The sequence below is a fragment of the Barbus barbus genome (assembly GCF_936440315.1).
Source record: "Barbus barbus genome assembly, chromosome: 23".
NCBI lineage: Eukaryota > Metazoa > Chordata > Actinopteri > Cypriniformes > Cyprinidae > Barbus > Barbus barbus.
In genome coordinates, this window is record NC_136751.1 from 21,319,180 (window position 1) to 21,338,414 (window position 19,235).

At 38.4% G+C, this 19,235-nt stretch overlaps 1 protein-coding gene across 2 annotated transcripts in view; it reads left to right on the plus strand.

Annotated features, from left to right (window-relative positions):
* Positions 1-4,706, plus strand: part of LOC306842836 (zinc finger protein ZFPM1-like) — a 91,146-nt gene extending 86,440 nt beyond the window's left edge. For both annotated transcript variants that reach the window (XM_079373944.1, XM_079373945.1), the window contains exon 9: positions 265-4,706. In XM_079373944.1, the coding sequence (XP_079230070.1) occupies positions 265-2,630 (2,366 nt within the window). In that variant the 3' untranslated portion in view covers positions 2,631-4,706. The remainder of the gene's footprint in view (positions 1-264) is intronic.
* Positions 4,707-19,235: the final 14,529 nt, after the last annotated feature.

A 19,235-nucleotide genomic window follows, 5' to 3' on the forward strand; every position in this document is an offset into this window, starting at 1 on the left:
TTCTCAAGCATGTTAGTTTAGAAAATTTATTTAGAAAGAACTATCAAAATAAGTGAATACATTTTATTCATACAACGGTTTGTTCAAATCATGTCAATAACTGAAATACATGTTTACACATGAAATCCTGCCCTTACAACTTTGTCAGAGCTATTCATCAGATCTGCTGACCTTAAAAATAATTTAGACATAAGTATTCTTAATAATAAAATTTAAAGGAGTCGTCCTGTATCTTAATGTCTGCCATTTCTTTTTTTGTGACAGGCTTGAGTCCTGGAGACTCTGGCATTGTTCTGAAATGCCAAGTGTGTGGCTACTCTGCTGACACACCTGCCCTACTTCAACAGCATGTCCACACACACCTGGAAGTGAGGGTTCCAGCTGAAAAGAGCCCTGTGCCTCGCCAGAGCAGTCCTCCTTCCTCTGAGCTTCCAGAGATGCAAGAGACAGAGCCTGCTGCCTGTGTGCCCCGACCGGACTCCTCCAGCCCAGGAGCCAATGGCAGCTCAGCCTCTCAAGGCTGCAGTCCCCTCAACCAACTCAATATCAAAGAGGAGCCACATTCAGACTATGAAAATGACTCAAAGGAAGAAGAACAGGCGGGCAGTCCTCAAGGAAATGCTGTGGAGGCAAGCTCATCTCATTCTACTTCAACTAAGAGCCCCACGGTGGTGGCGGTTAAGACAGAGCCAGCCAGTCCCACTCCAGGTTCCAGTCCCGTACACCCTGGAACGGGCAGTTCGGTTCTCCCTGGAGGTGCAGTGTTCTTACCGCAGTACATGTTCAATTCTGAGGCTGCTATAATGCCACAAGCGTCCGAGATCCTGGCAAAGATGTCTGAGATGGTACACAGTAGGCTTAAACAGGGACAAGGACCAGCAGCTGGACAGCAGAGCTTCTACCCACCAGGCTCTCCTGCTAGCGTTCACAAAGGAGCTACTTGCTTTGAATGTGACATCACCTTCAACAACATCAACAACTTCTACGTCCACAAGAGGCTTTACTGCTCCAGCAGGCATCAGCAAGGTGAGGCAGGTCTAATGAAGGAAGGGGCTGTCACATCAGCTGCTCCTCCTTCCGCTCACGCTGCTTCACCCCAGGCCAGACCGGTCAGCCGCGCGGCTTCGGCCTCTCCTAGCTACCCTGACCCTGCCCCAGGAGGCACGGCCTCGGAGCCCAAGTTAGTGGAGGTGAAAACTGAGGATCCAGGGCTGAAAGAGGCCACTTGCTCATCGTCCTCAGAGGGAGAGGGGCCTGGGGGAGGGCAGGCCAGCGAGGGTAGCCAAAGTCCTAGTGGCTCCACTGAAGACCAAGACGATGATCCCACTCGCACCTTCTGCCAGGCCTGCAACATCCGATTCAGCCGCCACGATAACTACATTGTCCACAAGCAATTCTACTGCGCCTCGAGACATGATCCTTCCAACCAGCGGGCCAATTCTAGTAAGACCGCTTTCCTTCCCCAACCTATCCGCACACGCAAGCGCAAGAAGATGTATGAGATCCACATGGCTCAAACTGAGGCTTTGGCCAATGCCACTGCTTTGCCAGCAGAAACAAGTCTGGGGGTGAAACAAGAGGGCCCTTCCGTTCCTCCATTTCCCCAAGTATCCACCCCAACACGCAGCTCAAGTCCTGAAGGTGATGGACCCATCGACTTGAGTAAAAGACCCAGACTAAGAGAAAGCCAGAGAGGGGGAAGCATTCCTGCTCTGTCCCTTACTGACTACCACAAGTGCACTGCCTGCAGCATTAGCTTCAACAGCATCGAGAACTACCTAGCCCACAAGACCTACTACTGCCCTGCAACAACCCTGCAACCGCACACTATGGAACAGCTTACCAGGTTGAAGAGACCTGCTTCCACTTCCCCGAAGAACCGAGCAGTGGACGTGCACCCTGATGCCAAAGGGCTTCAGACGGGCAAAACCGCAGCGGTTCTGCATCCATCTGCCCTACCTGGCTCTGAATCCACTCCTCCAAATGTGCAGGGTCCAAAGACCCCCAGCACCTCCCCAGTGGTGTGTCCTTACTGCCCTCCCAACAGACCGCTGACCTGTGATCTGATGGAGCATTTTAAAACGACTCATGGTCTGGTGCTCACACTACAACAACATCCCAAGTCAACGCAGTCCTCTGGAGTCAGTCCTAGTCCTAGCCTTAGCCCACGGGAAGGTGCTCCTCTCACCCCTCCTAAAAAACCAAGCCCTCGGCACCGTAAGGACAGCGTGAATGGCCGGAGCATCAAGATGGAAGCAACATCTCCTTCCTCACCTATGCTTAATGGAAGTCCGCTAGAACCCCAGTCTGTGGGCTCCGGTTCTCCGAAAACCGCACCCCCTGCCCTCTCCCCTACAGGAGTAACTGTGTCACCTGTTCCTGAAGCGCTAAGAGAGGTGGGACAGCTAGCCCACACCCCATTACCCACACTCCTCCCTGAAAAGGCAGGCCTTGCTGTAAGCCACGTCCACACAACTCTGTCCACTCCTAAAACACCCCTCGCCTCTCCTCTGCAGAACGGGAACATCCGCTACTGCCGGCTGTGCAACATTAAATTCAGCAGCCTCTCCAATTTCATTGCACACAAAAAATACTACTGTTCCTCTCACAGTGCTGAACATGTCAAGTGAGCCCTCTACCCAGTCAATTCTGCCATTCCTCTCATGCATAGACATGCCAATCACGGCACTGCCCGACCAGAGCATGATCTGTTACTAGCCAGATACGGACGTCTTCATGCCGACCGCGCTATCTGGTGTTGTTACTATTGTAACTTATTACACGTTATGGGTCAAGTTTGTATTACACTAAGAGATGAGACTACCTGCACACAGAATGTGCCCCACTGACCTATTCCCTCATCCATGCAGACGACTTCTTTCATCTGTAAATTGAAAAATCTGCTGATGGAAATAACATCTTGCCCTTTAATTAGCTTTGAAAATGCTGTTTTAATCAGTCCTAAGTTTTGATGTTCATTTTAATCAACGATGGCATTGTATATTGGTAAAAGATTGTTTGACTGAGCCATTTTTGTTTTGTTTTAAATCGCTGATTTGGGGTTCATTCTGACCCCTAGTGGAGGTCTTTATAGAACCCGGTGTGCAGATTTTTGTCAATACACTGACTCTGAAAAAAAGTTCAAACTGAGTAACCCAGTTGAAATTGGTGTCATCTGGTTACCAGTTCAAGATGAAAGTTTTTGAATGATAAAAAATGTGAAGAAACTATTTATCATCTATCATCCTCATGCATTTCATGTGAGTTAAATACTACCTAGTTTCTTTTGAAAGAAAGACTTGGTTTTTGTTTTCATACTGTCAAAAGGAACCATTTAAATCTTCAGTGTGGTGTTTTTCTTGATTCTTGCATATGGTTCTTGCAAATGTCATATTTGAATTTTTTTGCCTTGATCATTTGGACTTGAGAGGAAATTCTGTAAGTGTTGGTCTAGTAAGGGAGAAGACGGCACACACTGTACTGTCTCAGTATTTGGTCGTTGCTTCCAGACAAACATTTTCCATCAGATGGATGTGCATTATGGATCTAAGGACTGTCTTGGGGTTTTAGGGTTTGGATTTCGAACAGTGTAAGATGTTTGTTGTTTCTAGTCACCAGCTCACCTTGCCGAACGCAAAACTTTCACTGATTCAAATCCATAACCCTTTTGACCTGCTGCCATCTGTACTCTAGACGAACCGTCATGGACATGCAAAGAAAAGCATGTTTGTCTGGTCTTTGTTTCTTTTTCATTTTAACCTTGAAATGAAGTATAGCATAGAATAGATTCACATCAATGTCTTGCACACTGCTGAATGATGTTGAAGGCCGCTGAAAGCCAGAGAATTTGAAACTGACTCATTGCTCGTATTGCTTCTTTCTTAAACTGGCAACCCAGTGTCGCTCTTGTCCTTCTCTCGTTCTCTCTGTTTCTATCTCGCATTCTCAATGATGACTCAGTGATGTTTTATGCCCCTTTACATGTGCGTGTATGTTGAAAAGAACAGCGTCATGCAATCTATCCTCCTGTGCAGGCTACCTTGGCAAAGCCTTAACAAAGACTCTCGTCAATATGTCTGAAACAACGGGTCACTTACAGTACGTCCACAATGCTCGTCACTCTCCCCCACTAAGTGGACTTTGTGTATGTTACCAGTGGTGTTTCCCATTTCCTGTGTTACAAAAAAGCAACCTCAGTCGTCTCTGCGGTAAGAACAGGAACGAGTTCAAACAAGAACAGTTTAAATTTCTCTATGCTGTTGTGGGTTTGAAACGGCGCTGCACTCGTGGTGAACTCACACAGAGGCGTTTACAATTCCACTGTTTTATCATTTAGCGACTGTCGCAAGTCCAAAAGACCAGTGCTGAAAACCTTTGACCTTTCCAGTTCCCTTTTCTATTGCACTGTGTTGTACAAAATATGCTGAATGTTTTAGTTTTAGAAGCTTTTTTGTATGTATTTATGTTTTTACAGCACTTTTCCTTGTCCAAACCTATCCCCAAATGACTTAATCGTCAATTTAGAACATTCTAAAACAAATGAAAGGTAATTATAATACTTTGTGAATAATTAAAAATGCTGATGGAAAAATTATGAATGTCAACCTTTTTCTTTTTGTTTTAGTTTTTTTCAGCTACAAAAACTTCCACTACACACTTGTCCAAACTATGCATGAGAAATAAAGAGTCCAGAAGGACATTCAAAGTGCAAGAGAACTTGTCGTACTCTTCTCTCTCGAAGTAGTTTGTAGATGGTGATGCAACACACATTCTGCGCTCTGGGAACTTTGCATAACATAGTTTTTTTATGATGTGATTTATTTATTTTTCTCTTTGGCTCAACCGTTTGACACACCGTGTTTGTATTGGTGGTGTATTTTACTTTTATGTGTATGAGAATAATAATCAAAGGGATAGTTTGCACAAAAAAATGGGCCATTTAAAAACTTTTTTTTTTGTAAAAATATTTATTTAGAAGAATATCCAGACTGCTTCCACAAAAGCAAATAAAAGCCCACTACAAATCTTCTGAAATCATATTTGAATGTATAGTGCAATGTATAATTTTAGTCGTTATTAACTGACTATCTTGCCATGAATGTGCTTTATTGTGCTTTTTAGAACTGGACAGTATAGAAAAATCTCTATCCACTTCAGTTGCATGGAAAAGAACAGCATAAAATCAGCCCTTGAATTTATTTTTTTTAAATATACAAAATAATTCTTGAACAGTTTTGAGGGATCTTTCTAAATTTTGAGGGATCTTTTCTGCTAACAGGAAGAGCATATCAGTGTTGAAATGATATTCTGTTCTACACTACAGACAGCTTACAAGCAAGTTCACGTCAATATTTACATTCACAGACAAGGTTGTTGTACAAGGTGAATTATTACTCATTTCCCCCCACTCTTTGGCCATTACACTGTAAGCCCGTACAAGTTGATTGAACTTAAAAAAAATTATGGAAACTCGTTGCCCTAAAAAAGTTGATTTTGTGTTGTTGAACAAACAAGACATTTCAAGTTCATTACATTGGAAAGTGTTAGTTCACTGAACTATCTGTTACAATAACTAAAACTTAGCAGTTAAGGTAACTCAAAACATTAAATTGCACTAAAGTTAACTTTTAGTAAACCAAATTGCATTTTTAATATAAGACATGGGGATGTTGTGCAACATCTTCACTTTCGCGGATTCCAACTGGAACATTTTGGTGTGAGACTCCTCATCATCAGAAACCTGGACATGAAGGAAATTAATAAAACTAATTTGTAGCTAAAAACTATGTTATAAATCCTTTAGTTTACATCATTTATAACAGAAAGAAAAATCAACAATACTTACAAAGCATGCTTTGAAGAACTTCATGAAGTTCTTCAAAGAAGGGTGATCAGGTACTACAGGAATCCCTCTTATTGCCACACTTCATGTCAGTGAGGTCAGAGGTGGCAGAGACTACATTGTATCAATGAAAAATGAAAATCACATTTCCATCATTTAATGCTTTTTTCTGTATTACAGGAAAAGTTCACCCAAAATGAAAATTTGCTGTTAATTTACTCACCCTCGAGCCATTTAAAATGTAGGTGACTGAATCCATGGTCCTTGGTGATTCATAAAATGGAAGTGAAGGGGTTCCATCACTTTGAGAGTAAACAAAAAATCAGATACAGAAAACACAAAATTAATACCCCTGGCTCTTGACGATATACTCATATCTTATGAAGCAAAACAATGAGCACGCTGACTGTACATTGACATCATTACCTGTAATCCATAGCCTTAACATAAATAAAATGTTTAGTCTTGTATGTTTTAACAAGTATCCCCTTTTGCCACAAGCAAATTGACCACACTTACATTTCCACATCATCCTTTTTTTTTTTCTTTTTTTTTTTTTTTTTTTAGCTCAGCTGCACTTCTTGGAATCTGTGGAGTGACAAAAATGCACATTAGACTTTTTTTTTAACAAGCTGATAAAGCAAATGTCATTAAGATGTGACCTGTTGAGTAAAAATTGCAGTAAAGTTATCCGGCATTACATGGTAGAAAAGACTTGGTATTAAATGAAATGTAGCTAACTAACTAACACTATGTGGACGAGAGATTGCATTTCTTGGGCTAATTTCCGGCTTATACAAAGTTTTTCAATATAAGCTTGCTTCAGTAAAACATTACTTGCAAAACTAAAGTTAAAAAAAAAAAAAAAGCAGATCTGAAAGGTTTAAAGGTTTGCAATCTGAATAAAGCAAAGCTTTAGTATCAAGGCTATTCCGCCCCTGCTCTTTAAAAAGACTGTACCTGTGGATTGTTCGATATTGTGTCTTCATTACTCACTCTTTAACCAAAAAAACTGATAAAACCTTTCTTTTTGTGTGTGTCTCTTGACATATATTAATTCAAGGCTCTGTGCTTTTATTTTGTCATCAATTGAGCCTAGGGAAAGATCTCTGAGGTATTTTTATGATGGTGAAACTGTGTAGAAAGAAAGAAAGGCATGATGTTTCACATAATGAGCTTTAGGGAAAAACTGTTTCTTTAAGATTTGAATAATGAATAACTTCTTGTCCTGAGGGAGCCGAGGGCAATTATGCCTTTCAGCTTTCATGGTCAGAACGAATGATATTTAATGAAAAGATTTTGTTGAATGGTATTTGAAATCCATTAGGTGTTCTAATGGGCATAATACCTCACAATTTGTAGTGGTGAATACTTAAATTTTCCATGTCTGCATAATGATGCACAAATCCTGCTAGAATTGAGTTATTTAGCATATCCCTGAATTGCAGCGGTAGACAGGTCACAAGACAAGAGCTCTTCCATGCTACAGCATTAATGGAGGTTTAAACAGGAGCTGCCCTGCTCCTCTTCATTTGTTGTATAAAAACCTTGCTCCTTAGCTCTTTATGAATGCACAAGGAGGCTTTATTGTTCATAATCCAATAGTAGAATACAACTGTTGATCTACAAACACTCAAGGGTTAAAATATTCTGAAGTCAATGTTTGCCTTTGTTTCCTATAACATTAGTCCAAAGTGATGCACATACACTCTTAAAAATAGGTTCCAAAAGGGGTTTTGCAGCAATGCCTTAATGAACCATTTTTGGTTCCCCCAAGAACCTTTTAGTAAAGAGTGTACAAGTATTTATTGCACTCTGAAATGATTAATTCAACCATTTTCAACTGCATTTACTAGGTCACAAAACATACTGAACTTGATTAATTCATAGTAATGCATGTCTATAAAATAGAATAAAAGGTTTAGAGAATCATGACCCAGAGGTCTCCTCTTTAGGGACAATTACAAGAACCTGACATGTTTTTCCTTGTACCAGTTTTTAAAATCTCATTTAAGATTCAGTTAATGTGTTTCCCATTTATCATAGTTGTGGCCCATATAGATCTCCCTTAGAACAGAGACAAAGAGTGAAAATAGAGTCTGTCTGTGCAAAATACACTAATCAATAAAGAAATATGAAAACAAAGCTCACCTGTAGTGCAAGAATGCAATTTAGCACAGCATGCAATAGACAGTGATGATTATAATCAAGTGGCACATGTAATCAAGTGCATGTTCATGAAGGTCAGATTATCTTTAGGTGGTCATAATTCACAATTTTGGTATTTGGTGGCGCTTCTTTTTTCCTTTTACTCATCTGAATGCTGTAAAATGGCACAGCCTTTAGTGTGACAGCTGGCAACGCAGATAAAGTCAATGAATGCAATTTCAGATGCTGTGTATTCTCGAGCCGGTTTCGAATTTTCTGAATGGCTTTTCAATCATGTGTCGTGATGTTGCTGTACCTGTGTCTGCCACCTGTCTGTCTGCATGGGTTAAACCTTCCAAAAAAATGACATTAAAATGGAGGTGCTGTTTTGAGTGGCTTTGGTAACAGCAATCCAAGTAAGGTGGTCTATTATTCTGAAGTATCCAAAGCATATAGCGGTCCACTTTGGCATCCTCAATACACTTCAAGCATCAGATCTTCTGCAACCTCCAATGGCCTTTGCTGAGCTCATCTCTGAATATGCTTTGGCACCACTTTATTTCATCAGTGGTTTTCATTTTCATGATGACTTCAGGGCTTACAGCAATAGTGGAGATGAAAAGTCATATCCTTGCCCATGGAAATGCTCTTCAACTTTTGTTACAGCATGTTTAACAATAAAAACAACAACAAAATATCATAATTCAGGCTTTCTTGCATTTCTTCACTTTTTATTTTCGCACTCATTCTCTAACCCTTCTAGGCTGGAAGTTTAGTGATGGGGTCAGTGACCTCTGTTTATTTACAGCAACTTGCACTATTTTGTTCCTTCACTGCCCCTTTTAAAGCAACATGACACATCAGAGCTTGCACAGAAAAGCACTGAAGAAACTAGGATGAGTGTGTTTGAACAAGTGGGGTGTGCAGCAGATCTCAAGATAAATTGTATATTGTCCAGCAATTTTGGGGAGTAACTAACGAAAAATTAACCAAGTTTTTCAACAGTCACGTAGGTCAGCTGTACCGCAAACACGGTAGCTTAGCAATTACAGTAAGCTACTTGTCCAGCGAGATGCAACTGTATAATGTTGTCATTTGTCATTATATATTATATTAGTTTATATATATTAGTTTGTATCTGAACTATGTTCTCCATCAGTGGGTGGTGATGGCGCAGTGGATAAGACACATGCCTTTGGTGTGAGAGACCCAGGTTCGAATCCACTGTGAGACACCAATGTGTCCCTGAGCAAGACACTTAACCCCCTAGTTGCTCCAGAGGCATGCGACCTCTGACATATATAGCAATTGTAAGTCGCTTTGGATAAAAGCGTCAGCTAAATGAATAAATGTAAATGTATATTCTACATGCTGCTTTAAAGTCGAGCTAACTGAACGGAAGTAAGAATTAAAAACGTTGGACTAAAATGTTTATGCTTTTTCAGTGCTGGAAAGTGAATCGGTTGTTTGGACAATTCATTTAAATTAAGCGGTATAAAATACTGTTCACCGAGCAATGACGCCTCCGCCGCATTTTACACCTTCTCTCGTTATACCAAATATCATTGTAGAACAATCTGACAAAAGAATAGGCCTAAAATATTGAATTAAATGCGGTAATGTATTAACTCATAAAATGATGGTCCTTTCTAATGTTAATCATACTGAGTGTAAACAAAGTTGTTTTCAAGGATCTTTGACTGTGGTGGAACTTGATGTTCCCTAATTGGGATTTGTCAGTTTTGTGTCCCAATGCTATGATTGCTGGCTTTTACTTAAAGGGTTAGTTCACCCAAAAATGAAAATTCTGTCATTACTTACTCACCCTCATGTTGTTCCAAACCCATAAGACCTCCATTCATCTTCGAAATACAAATTAAGATACTTTTTGATCAAATCGAGAGCTATCAAACCCTGCATGGACAGCAAGGCTTCTACCACGAGCAAGGTCCAGAAACGTAGCAAGGACATTGGTTAAATAGTCCACGTGACATCAGGGGTTCAACCGTAATTTTACGAAGCTATGAGAATACTTTTTGTGCGCAAAGAAAACAAAAATAAGGACTTTATTCAACAATTCTTGTCTTATTCTAAGTCTTATTTTGGTTTAAGATTTTTTTTTTTTTTTTGTAATTTTGAAAATGCTGTATGTGTACAGCAATACCCTGAGGGTGATGTTATTTGTAACAATGCATCGTTGAGCTACAATGAGTAACTCATTGCTGATAAGATGATTATTTGGTATCAAGAATGAGTTCTTGCAAAAGACTGTTTTGAGGTAGAGACTAATGGTATTAAAGAAATACCACCAGGCAGTCAGCTCCTTAACAACCAATCGTCAACAATCCTAATGAGCTGTACTTTATCAGAGGCACATAACTGACAAACCTTTCTCATGAATCCTTTCAAGCAGCATTCAAAGAGCTGTTATAATGAGCATTATGGATGAAAATGTTATACTACAAAGGTGCTATCATCTTCTAAGGTGTCTACCCCTTGACATTGATAAACTAATGAACTGAGCATCACGCCAGGTCTGCGCAAGTGATCTGAATGTACTGTCTACATAGTTCTTCTGACCTCTCTTCTTATCTTTCTTCTGTTCTAGATGTATTCTCTGTAGGCAGACATAAAAGTCAGTGATGCAGAGGAATGAAAAAAGCTATTAAAACAGTAAAACTGACCACACAGTCGGCAGAAGAGGTGAGTAGTCCTTTCTTTAAGTCATCTTAAATTGTTGGTTTTAATGATGGGCTCTAGGAGTCACCACCCTGATCAGATGATAGGTTGAACCAATAGTGTATAGACCCCCTAGAAGTGCACCATTTGCAAGGCCAAACCTTGTCTTCTTGGTCTCACAGCAATTGACAAAGTGTGAAACAAGAGGTAAAATCAGGTGCAATACAACATATTGTGATCAAACAGATACTGGCAAGGTCAAGGTATCTGACCACCATCTGAGGCGTTTGTGAGTCACTCTTTCCTCACAGCATCTCTCATTAGTCCAAACACACACTTCTAAAAACACCTTTGATTCTCTCACACAGCTAGAGATCTTTTACTGTCACACTATGACCATTCAAGTCCTTAATCAGCATGTGATACCATATCTCTCAGGTACAAGAGCTGAGGGCTAAGTTAACAGAGCTCAAGTTTAAGTTCAACTTATATTGACATTTATGAACTTAGCAAATACTTTTATTCAAAGCAACCTACAATGGAGGAACACGAGCGATTTTTCACAGAGCAACAAATAGAATGCCAACACTGTGAAAAAAAGATTTTTCAGAGTTGTAAATAAAGATTATTGGATTATATGCGTTACAAAAAAATACTACTCGAGTCTTTCTACTTCAAAATTTCATGTTGAATTCAATTTTTTACTTGCCGTTTTTTCTTTTATTTATTATATTTCGTAGCAAAACTAGCAAAACATTGTTTGAAGTGTTTTTGACCACATGGACTTTTCTCAGTACATTTTAGTATGAGAAAAATCAGTGATAATTTTTAGCAGAAGAGATATTGTTCTTGGCACAGAGCACAAGAATGTGGCACAAGAGTGGTGCAATGATATTTGTTAGTTATGGATGTTATCAGTCATATATCCAGTGACTTTCAACCCTGTAACATTACACCTCAAAATATTAGTAAAAGGGCTTCCATAAAACTTGTTTTGAAACAGAAATGTTGCCAGACTCAATTTGGCATTAGCATTAGCAGAATAACTGAAAACTATTTATTTATTTACTTATATACTGTGTATATATATATATATATTTTTTACTTTTTTTTTTTATTCCTTTAATGCTACAAAAAGCCAAATACATGCTAATTGGTTTTGCTGGTTTAAACTGGTTCAGCTGGCCTCCCAATCTGGCTTGGGTTGTTTTAGTTTGATTTTAGCATTAGCAAATTGATTGATTTGATTGATTGATTGATTGATTGGTTGGTTGGTTCTTTCTTTCTTTCTTTCTTTCTTTCTTTCTTTCTTTCTTTCTTTCTTTCTTTTAAAAAAGTATTCCTTTAATAGTAAAACCAAAAATACAGTTTGCTGGTTTAAACTGGTTCAACTGGCATCCCAATCTGACTTGTTGGGATAAACTTTGTTTTTAGCTGAGCAGCTGAAAAGTGCCCAAAACGCCTTAAAAACAGACCTGCTGAACCAACGTAAACCAGCAAAGATCAGCAACATTCAGTTAGCTGGGGGGTTTTTTTCAGCAGGGTCTACGGACCTTAAGAGGTATTTTATGAAAGGCCTCCAGTGATGTTCAAAATCAATCGCCACGAAGCGATTGGCTTCAGCTGGTTTTTCTGATGATGTTTACTTGCTTTACCCTAGACTTCCCATGTCATGCTACTAAATGTCATTACATTTACATAACATTTACAATCTAAATTACATTTACATTTACTAAATGTAAATGCTACAAATGTGGGATTTTACAGCATATCAGAGGTATCATTAGTTGGTTAATGAAAACAGCAGGTGTATAAGGACGAGAACATTTGACAAACAAGATGCTAAATTAGAACAGCCAGACCCCAGTGACGGTAGATGTTATGTTGCCCTCACTCCATATTGCACTTAAGTGGACATTAACTGATTATGAGTGGTGATGTTAAGTGCAACTTGATGCTTACTAGAGTGATGTGTTTTGACATGATGTGTTCTTGTGTTTGACACTAGACACAAATCTACCTTCTGCATTTCAGCCATTGAAGAAAAGACTTTGTTATTCAAGAACTTTATACAGAGCAGGCTTGAATCTCAAATTATGGAGCAATTAGAGGAACAGAGTTGCTATATTTGTCAGATCACGGAGCCCTGATCTCACCTCCGAAAGGATGAATGGTTGCTGTTCATAAATACAGCTGAATTTTACCCTCAGAGTCCATGGTTATAACAACTAATAAGGATAAAAATGTAAAATCCTCTTTAGATTTGGGTTGAATAGTCCTACAGCCAATAAGTAAATCGGGTGTGAGGCTTTTAACCTTTTCTGCTTAAAATGCACAGCTCTTTCAATCTGTGAGATTTTTATGTGTTCATTTGGCAGATGCTTTTATAGAATTGAGGAAAACACAAGCCATTACCTCATAAATGACCTCAACGTCCTTCAAAATTGTATATCATTTGCTAGATTCTTCTCAAATGTTATCATCAGTCAAATTTTATGTTTAGCTATAATATAGTAGCCTATATTCCAGTGGTTTTCAAATTTTTATGCCAGAGACCACCAAATATGATGATGACCTTCCTCAAATATAAAAGGCAATTGTATGAAAACTCAATTTATACTATTTTTCTATCAAGTTAAGTAATAATAGAATTAATTGGTTATGAAGTGAAGTAACATTCAGCCAAGTATGGTGACCCATACTCGGAATTCGTGCTCTGCATTTTAACCCATCCAACGTGCACACACACAGCAGTGAACACACACACCGTGAACACACACCCGGAGCAGTGGGCAGCCATTTTATGCTGCAGCGCCCGGGGAGCAGTTGGGAGTTCAGTGCCATGCTCAAGGGCACCTCAGTCGTGGTATTGAGGGTGGAGAGAGCGCTGGACATTCACTCCCCCCACCTACAATTCCTGCCGGCCGGAGACTGGAACCCGCAACCTTTGGATTACAAGTCCGACTCTCTAACCATTAGGCCACGACTTCCCCTTTTATTTATATTTATTCCTTGGTACATTTAATTATTCTGAAATGAACAAAAAGGCTTTTTGGGTTAAATGATGCAGGGTACTGCACTGCTAATTTGCTATCTAATGTATGCAGATCTGCCTGTTCCTTCCAAAACTGAGGATGGATGGCTGGATGATTTTTGAAAGGTTAACTAATTATTCACACTTCTTATTCTTTTTCTTCATGAATATCATTAGTGACTAATAATTTCACATAAATTATGTCATAGCAGCCGCACCAGTGAGAGCTAGTAGACTGACTATTGACAGATATTGACTTTTATTGTATTCTCTATACTGACTATTGACTTTTATTGTATTCTCTAAAAGATAATGTTGAACAAAATGTGATTATAATGTTGTAGAAGGAAGGAAGATGGTACTGTTGGTTGTAAAATGCTTCCATAGAAACGTGGGAAAATGAGGGGGGAGATAGGAAAAAACTCTGAACTATTGTTATAGCCTGAGCCAAATGGAGTTGCGAGCTACACTAGATGCTTTACTTTGAACTGCTTGATTGGAAAATTATCAGCCTTAAGCAGGGCCCGCTGAGCTCCCAGGGCTCTGAAGACCTCGGGGTCTACACATTACATGAGAGCGTCTTCTAGCGAGGAAGTCTCATCAGAGCGAGTAGTCAGGGTCAGATGTGAACTCGCAGGCTGGAGAGACTCTAAATACATCTGGCTGTGATTAAAAATGAATGATACAATTAACATGAACAATGCAATTAACTCCCTTTTATCTTATATTCTTACTTTACATTATATTTACTGATGACTTATTCAGTAATAATTACTTAGAAGCATGATTATGATTACAGTCTTTGAATTCTTTTTTCAATCATCACTTATAAATGCATTTTTATGCTGTATTTTGATCCTCGCCATCTCGCATATCTGCATCACTCTTATATTCTGCTCCAAAATTAAAACTACTGTGTTTTAAAAATTTCAATGACCTCAGAAAGTATTTAGATAATTAAGCACAGCAAAACTTATATAATAAATACAAATGATCTGTCTCTTCATATATATATATATCTATCTCACCCAAGGCTGCATTTATTTGATACAAAAACAGTAAAAATAGACTTTTTCTGACATATTACTACAAAAAGTAACTTGCGTTATAACTTATATTACTATATGTATGGCAGGTCCTTTAAAATCCTCCTAATAAGCAGATTTGGTGCTCATTTTAATTATCAATGTTAATAATTTTGTGACATGATATTTTGTGTAAACCTTGATACTTTTTTTCAGAATTCTTTTGTAACAATATAAAAAATATTCCTGTACATTTAGAATAAACGTGTATAGATAAAAGTTCCTGCAAAATGAAAACATGTAGCCTATGCATTAAAAATGTGAAGCTTTATGAAATATTCCAAACGATGTAAATAAGGCAAATATGCCTGCCTTTCTAAAAACGACATTTACTGGAAGGACTTTCAAAAAGTGCTTTAGACATATTACTAGAGTTTTACAAGAGATTGATTAATCTCAACGTGAATCCAGCTCTCATGTACGTTCCCAGACAGCTGTGACTCACAGTCATGTCATGTCTCATTATTGTGTGTACAGTGCATAAATCCTCACTCCTACACAGGGCACCTGCAGTTATTACCTGGTTTGCCTGCTTTCATTAACCAGTACCTATTTTAATCCCCTCAATGCTGAAATTGATGAAATCATCAGCGCTAATGTCAGTAAGTTGCCCTTTTCTCTTACAGAAAATGCGGAACCAGCCATAAAATGCTCTCTTTCTCGCTCTCTCTCTCTCTTTTCTGTGGTTGCCATGGCAGTGAGTCACACCAAGGCGTATCTTGTCAGTAAGCTCAGTTGTGCCTTCACATGTGTTGCGTAGTAGTTGTAATCAGTACCTGAGAGTTTTACCTGCTTTTAGCCTGTTCTAACTTTTGCTAACAAATCCAACAGATTAAACCATTCAACTTTGGTTTAGTTGAAATCATTTTCAGTATATTTACTTGGTTATGTTTTTATGATTCAGTCAATCTAAAAACGAGTCTTTTCAAAATTGCTAAATGACCATTGCCCTTTTTTGGGCTTCAATGCACTATATAGTAAAACTCTCATCCACTTGCTGACTTGATTTTTATCCATTTTATTCTGGATCTAAATGATGTGCACCAGTTGAAAAATGCTGAATTCTGTGTGAATTCGACATAAATCACTACTAAATTGTACCATGAGAACCCTTACAGTCTGGAATTGGTTTAAAGAGAAAGTGGGATGAGAGTAGATGTGTGAAGATTGATTGAGGGGAGATGAGTCAGCCATGAACCACAAAGCTGAGATTCATCAGTAGCTCGAGTGTAGATTTAGCTGATGGTAAACTGCATTGGCCTTCAAGGATGATGACGCTCTTAAACTATGTGCTGTCACTTCTGGGCGAGTGAGCAATTCAACAGGAATCCTGAGAACTCAGTTTTGAATTAAAAGGAATTCTTGGCCGTAGATGTGACGGATGCATCGCTCTCTTTTTTGTGCACTTTCTTTCATTTTCTCGGTCGTCTTTCTCTTTCTCTCTCACCCCCTCCAAGTTATATTTGTTCAGAGACCCGAGGTCACATACAGAAGCTGTATGCTAGCAGGCAGGATTTCACCATGCTGTTCCTTTTGGCTCTGTTTGTATGACAGAGAACAGATCAGTTGTAGTAGCTATGCAGAAGATCAGGGATACACAACAAAGAGATTACTATAATGCAGACATGGCAAGTCATTCTAATTCTACAGCAATATACTGCTACATTTTGTCACTACATTAAAAAAAAAAAGATATTTCTTATTGTACAGCAGCTAGTTCCAGTCCTCAAACCTGAATCCGGTCTGTGCATTAGATGATTTTTCTAGTAGGTATGAGTCGTTGAATCAGTAATTCAACCCGATTGCTTCAAAACACTGTATGATATAGGAATGAAGCACCACTATTGTGTGTTGTTCGGTGTTGCCGTGGTTCTGCTGTGGCTTTGTTTAGAAGTACCTTTAGATGTAAGTTACTCAGTTTTAACGTACTGTTTACTGAACTGTTGGATAAAAGCAGAAACGACCCAAGCCACATTAGTTATTTTTTTCCTTACTTATAAATAAATAGTATATTTATATATACGCTACCGGTCAAAAAGATTTTTTAATCGTTTGAAAGAATTCACTTATGTTAAGCTAGGCTGCATATATTTGAATAGAAAATACAGTAAAAACAGTAATACTGTGAAATAATATTACATTTTATTTGAATATATTCTTGTAAAATTGAATTTTAGCAATTACTATTGGTGCTTTTTGTTGCTTAATATTTGTGTGGAATCTGTGATAGTTTTTTTTTTAGGATTCTTTTATGAATAGAAAATTCAAAGAACAGGATTTAGTTGAAATATAAATATTTCTAACATAAATGTATTTACTGTTACTGTTTATTAATTTAATGGGTGCTTGCTGAATAATGATAATAAGGAGAAATCATATGACACTGAAGACTGGAGTAATGGCTGCCAAAAAATCTGCTTTGCTATCACAGGAATCAATTACATTTTAAAATATGTTCAAATAGAAAACAGTTATTTTAAATTGTAATAATATTTCACAATATTACTATTTTAACTATATTTTCCATTAAATAAACGCAGCCATGGCGAGCAAAAAAGACTTTCAAAAACATTAACAAATCTATAAATATATTATGTATAGTGTAAAAAAATAATACATATACATTTTAATAATATATTCTTCCAAATAATATGTATTTAAGCATATTGTTTTATTTTAAAATTGTAAAAATGATTAAAAACTCACTGACAGCTAGGAGGTTGGTCTCAGATAATACATTTTATCAGTGGCTGTGATTTTCTCTGAAAGACTCATATCATAATTAATGTTTTTCTGTCTAATTCTGCAGCCTTACAGTTGCGATATATTGAGTCACAATCATGACCAATATCTCGCCAGCATGTTACGCGGGGCGTTAGGAATGACATCTCCGCAGTCTGTCAGTGGAATATCTAATTAACAACATAAAGGAGAGGAGAAAAAAAGAGGCCATGACGACCAGGCTCTTACAGATAAAAACTCATTTTCATTAGGCACAGAGTGACATGCAATCTGGGAACGGCCTCGTGTGAAAAGTTCACTGATAGTCGCTTCGTTTCATCCCTGTTTGCATCTCTGGAATTTCTCCATCAGTTTTCTGCCCATTTGCAGCCCATCAACGCTCCCTCACGAGACGTTTATTAAAGACGATTTGAGAATATCACACAGGTTATTATCTGGCTTGTAATTACGGAAGCTTGCTCCTCAAAGGCTCAAAAGATTCGCCACAGCATTCTAGTGATTTCTCTTGATAAAAAAATAATTTAGACTAAATAAAGTCTGTGCAATTTGTGTATACTTCCTTTTATTAAAATTACTTGTCTCTCCATGGAGCTGCTTGTCTATCAGCGGGCCTTTGCCTCCCTCCGTTTCACTTTTGTGTTCTTGATCTGTGTGTTTATTTGACATCTGGACGTGTGTCTGATTTTGTAATTATATTCAACCCCTCTAGATATACCATCCACTATTTCCCCAATGACTCAGCATGTGGTAACGGCTCAATGGCCCTACAGGCAGCTGCCACTGACTGGTCATTTTGTCCGTCACACTTCACTACCTGGGCTACCACTATCTCAACTTTAAAGGTCACTGTAAGTTTGTGTGTTATACAAGTAGCCAGGCATTTGTAAGTGTCTTTTTTTCTGACTGTCAGTCTAAAAGTGTGCGTTTGAGAATAAAGGGACCAAAGGCTCTCAGATCTTGTCATCCTCAGACAATTGAGCAGTCAGATGAATGTGTTTTTGCTGGTCTTTTGCTGGTAGGAGGCTTGAAGGAACAGTTCACCCAAAAATGAAAATTCTGTCATCATTTACACAACCTTGTGTTATTTCAAACCCGTTTGACATTCTTCCATGAAACATAAAAGGAAAATTTTTTGAATGGTTTCGGTCGCAATGTTCCATTCAAATAGTCATCATGGGCACAAGTCTTTCAAGCTTCAAAAAGAAAGCTTGAGTCCCTATTCATTGTAGCTGTATGGGAAGTCATACAGGTTCAGAACAACATGAGGGTGAGCAAATAAAGACATGGGATAATGGGAAGCAATGGGATAAAATAACCAAAGAATATCTGCAATACAGTGGTCATGTTTTCTAAATCTAGAGGCCAAATAATGTCTTTTGAGAATCCAACAGGCCTGTATTAGAAACTATTGTCCATTCATGTGCTCTACAGACGGTCTATTATAGGAGACAGAGATCTGATTATGTTATATTTCTTCTGCTGTTTCTTTTTCTCCTTGAATATGTTTCCAATGCATATAAAAAATTATTAGGGATATTTGGCCAAAGCGGAAGGGGATTTAAGCTTTGACATTTTAAAGGGGTCACAAGTATGTCACATGAAACGTTAATTTGCAACTAGTTTTATGATGTAGATAAATGATGGATGCTCATTTAAATGGATAGTGCAAGCAGTTATTTTAATGTTGTCTCAAATTTGCATGATT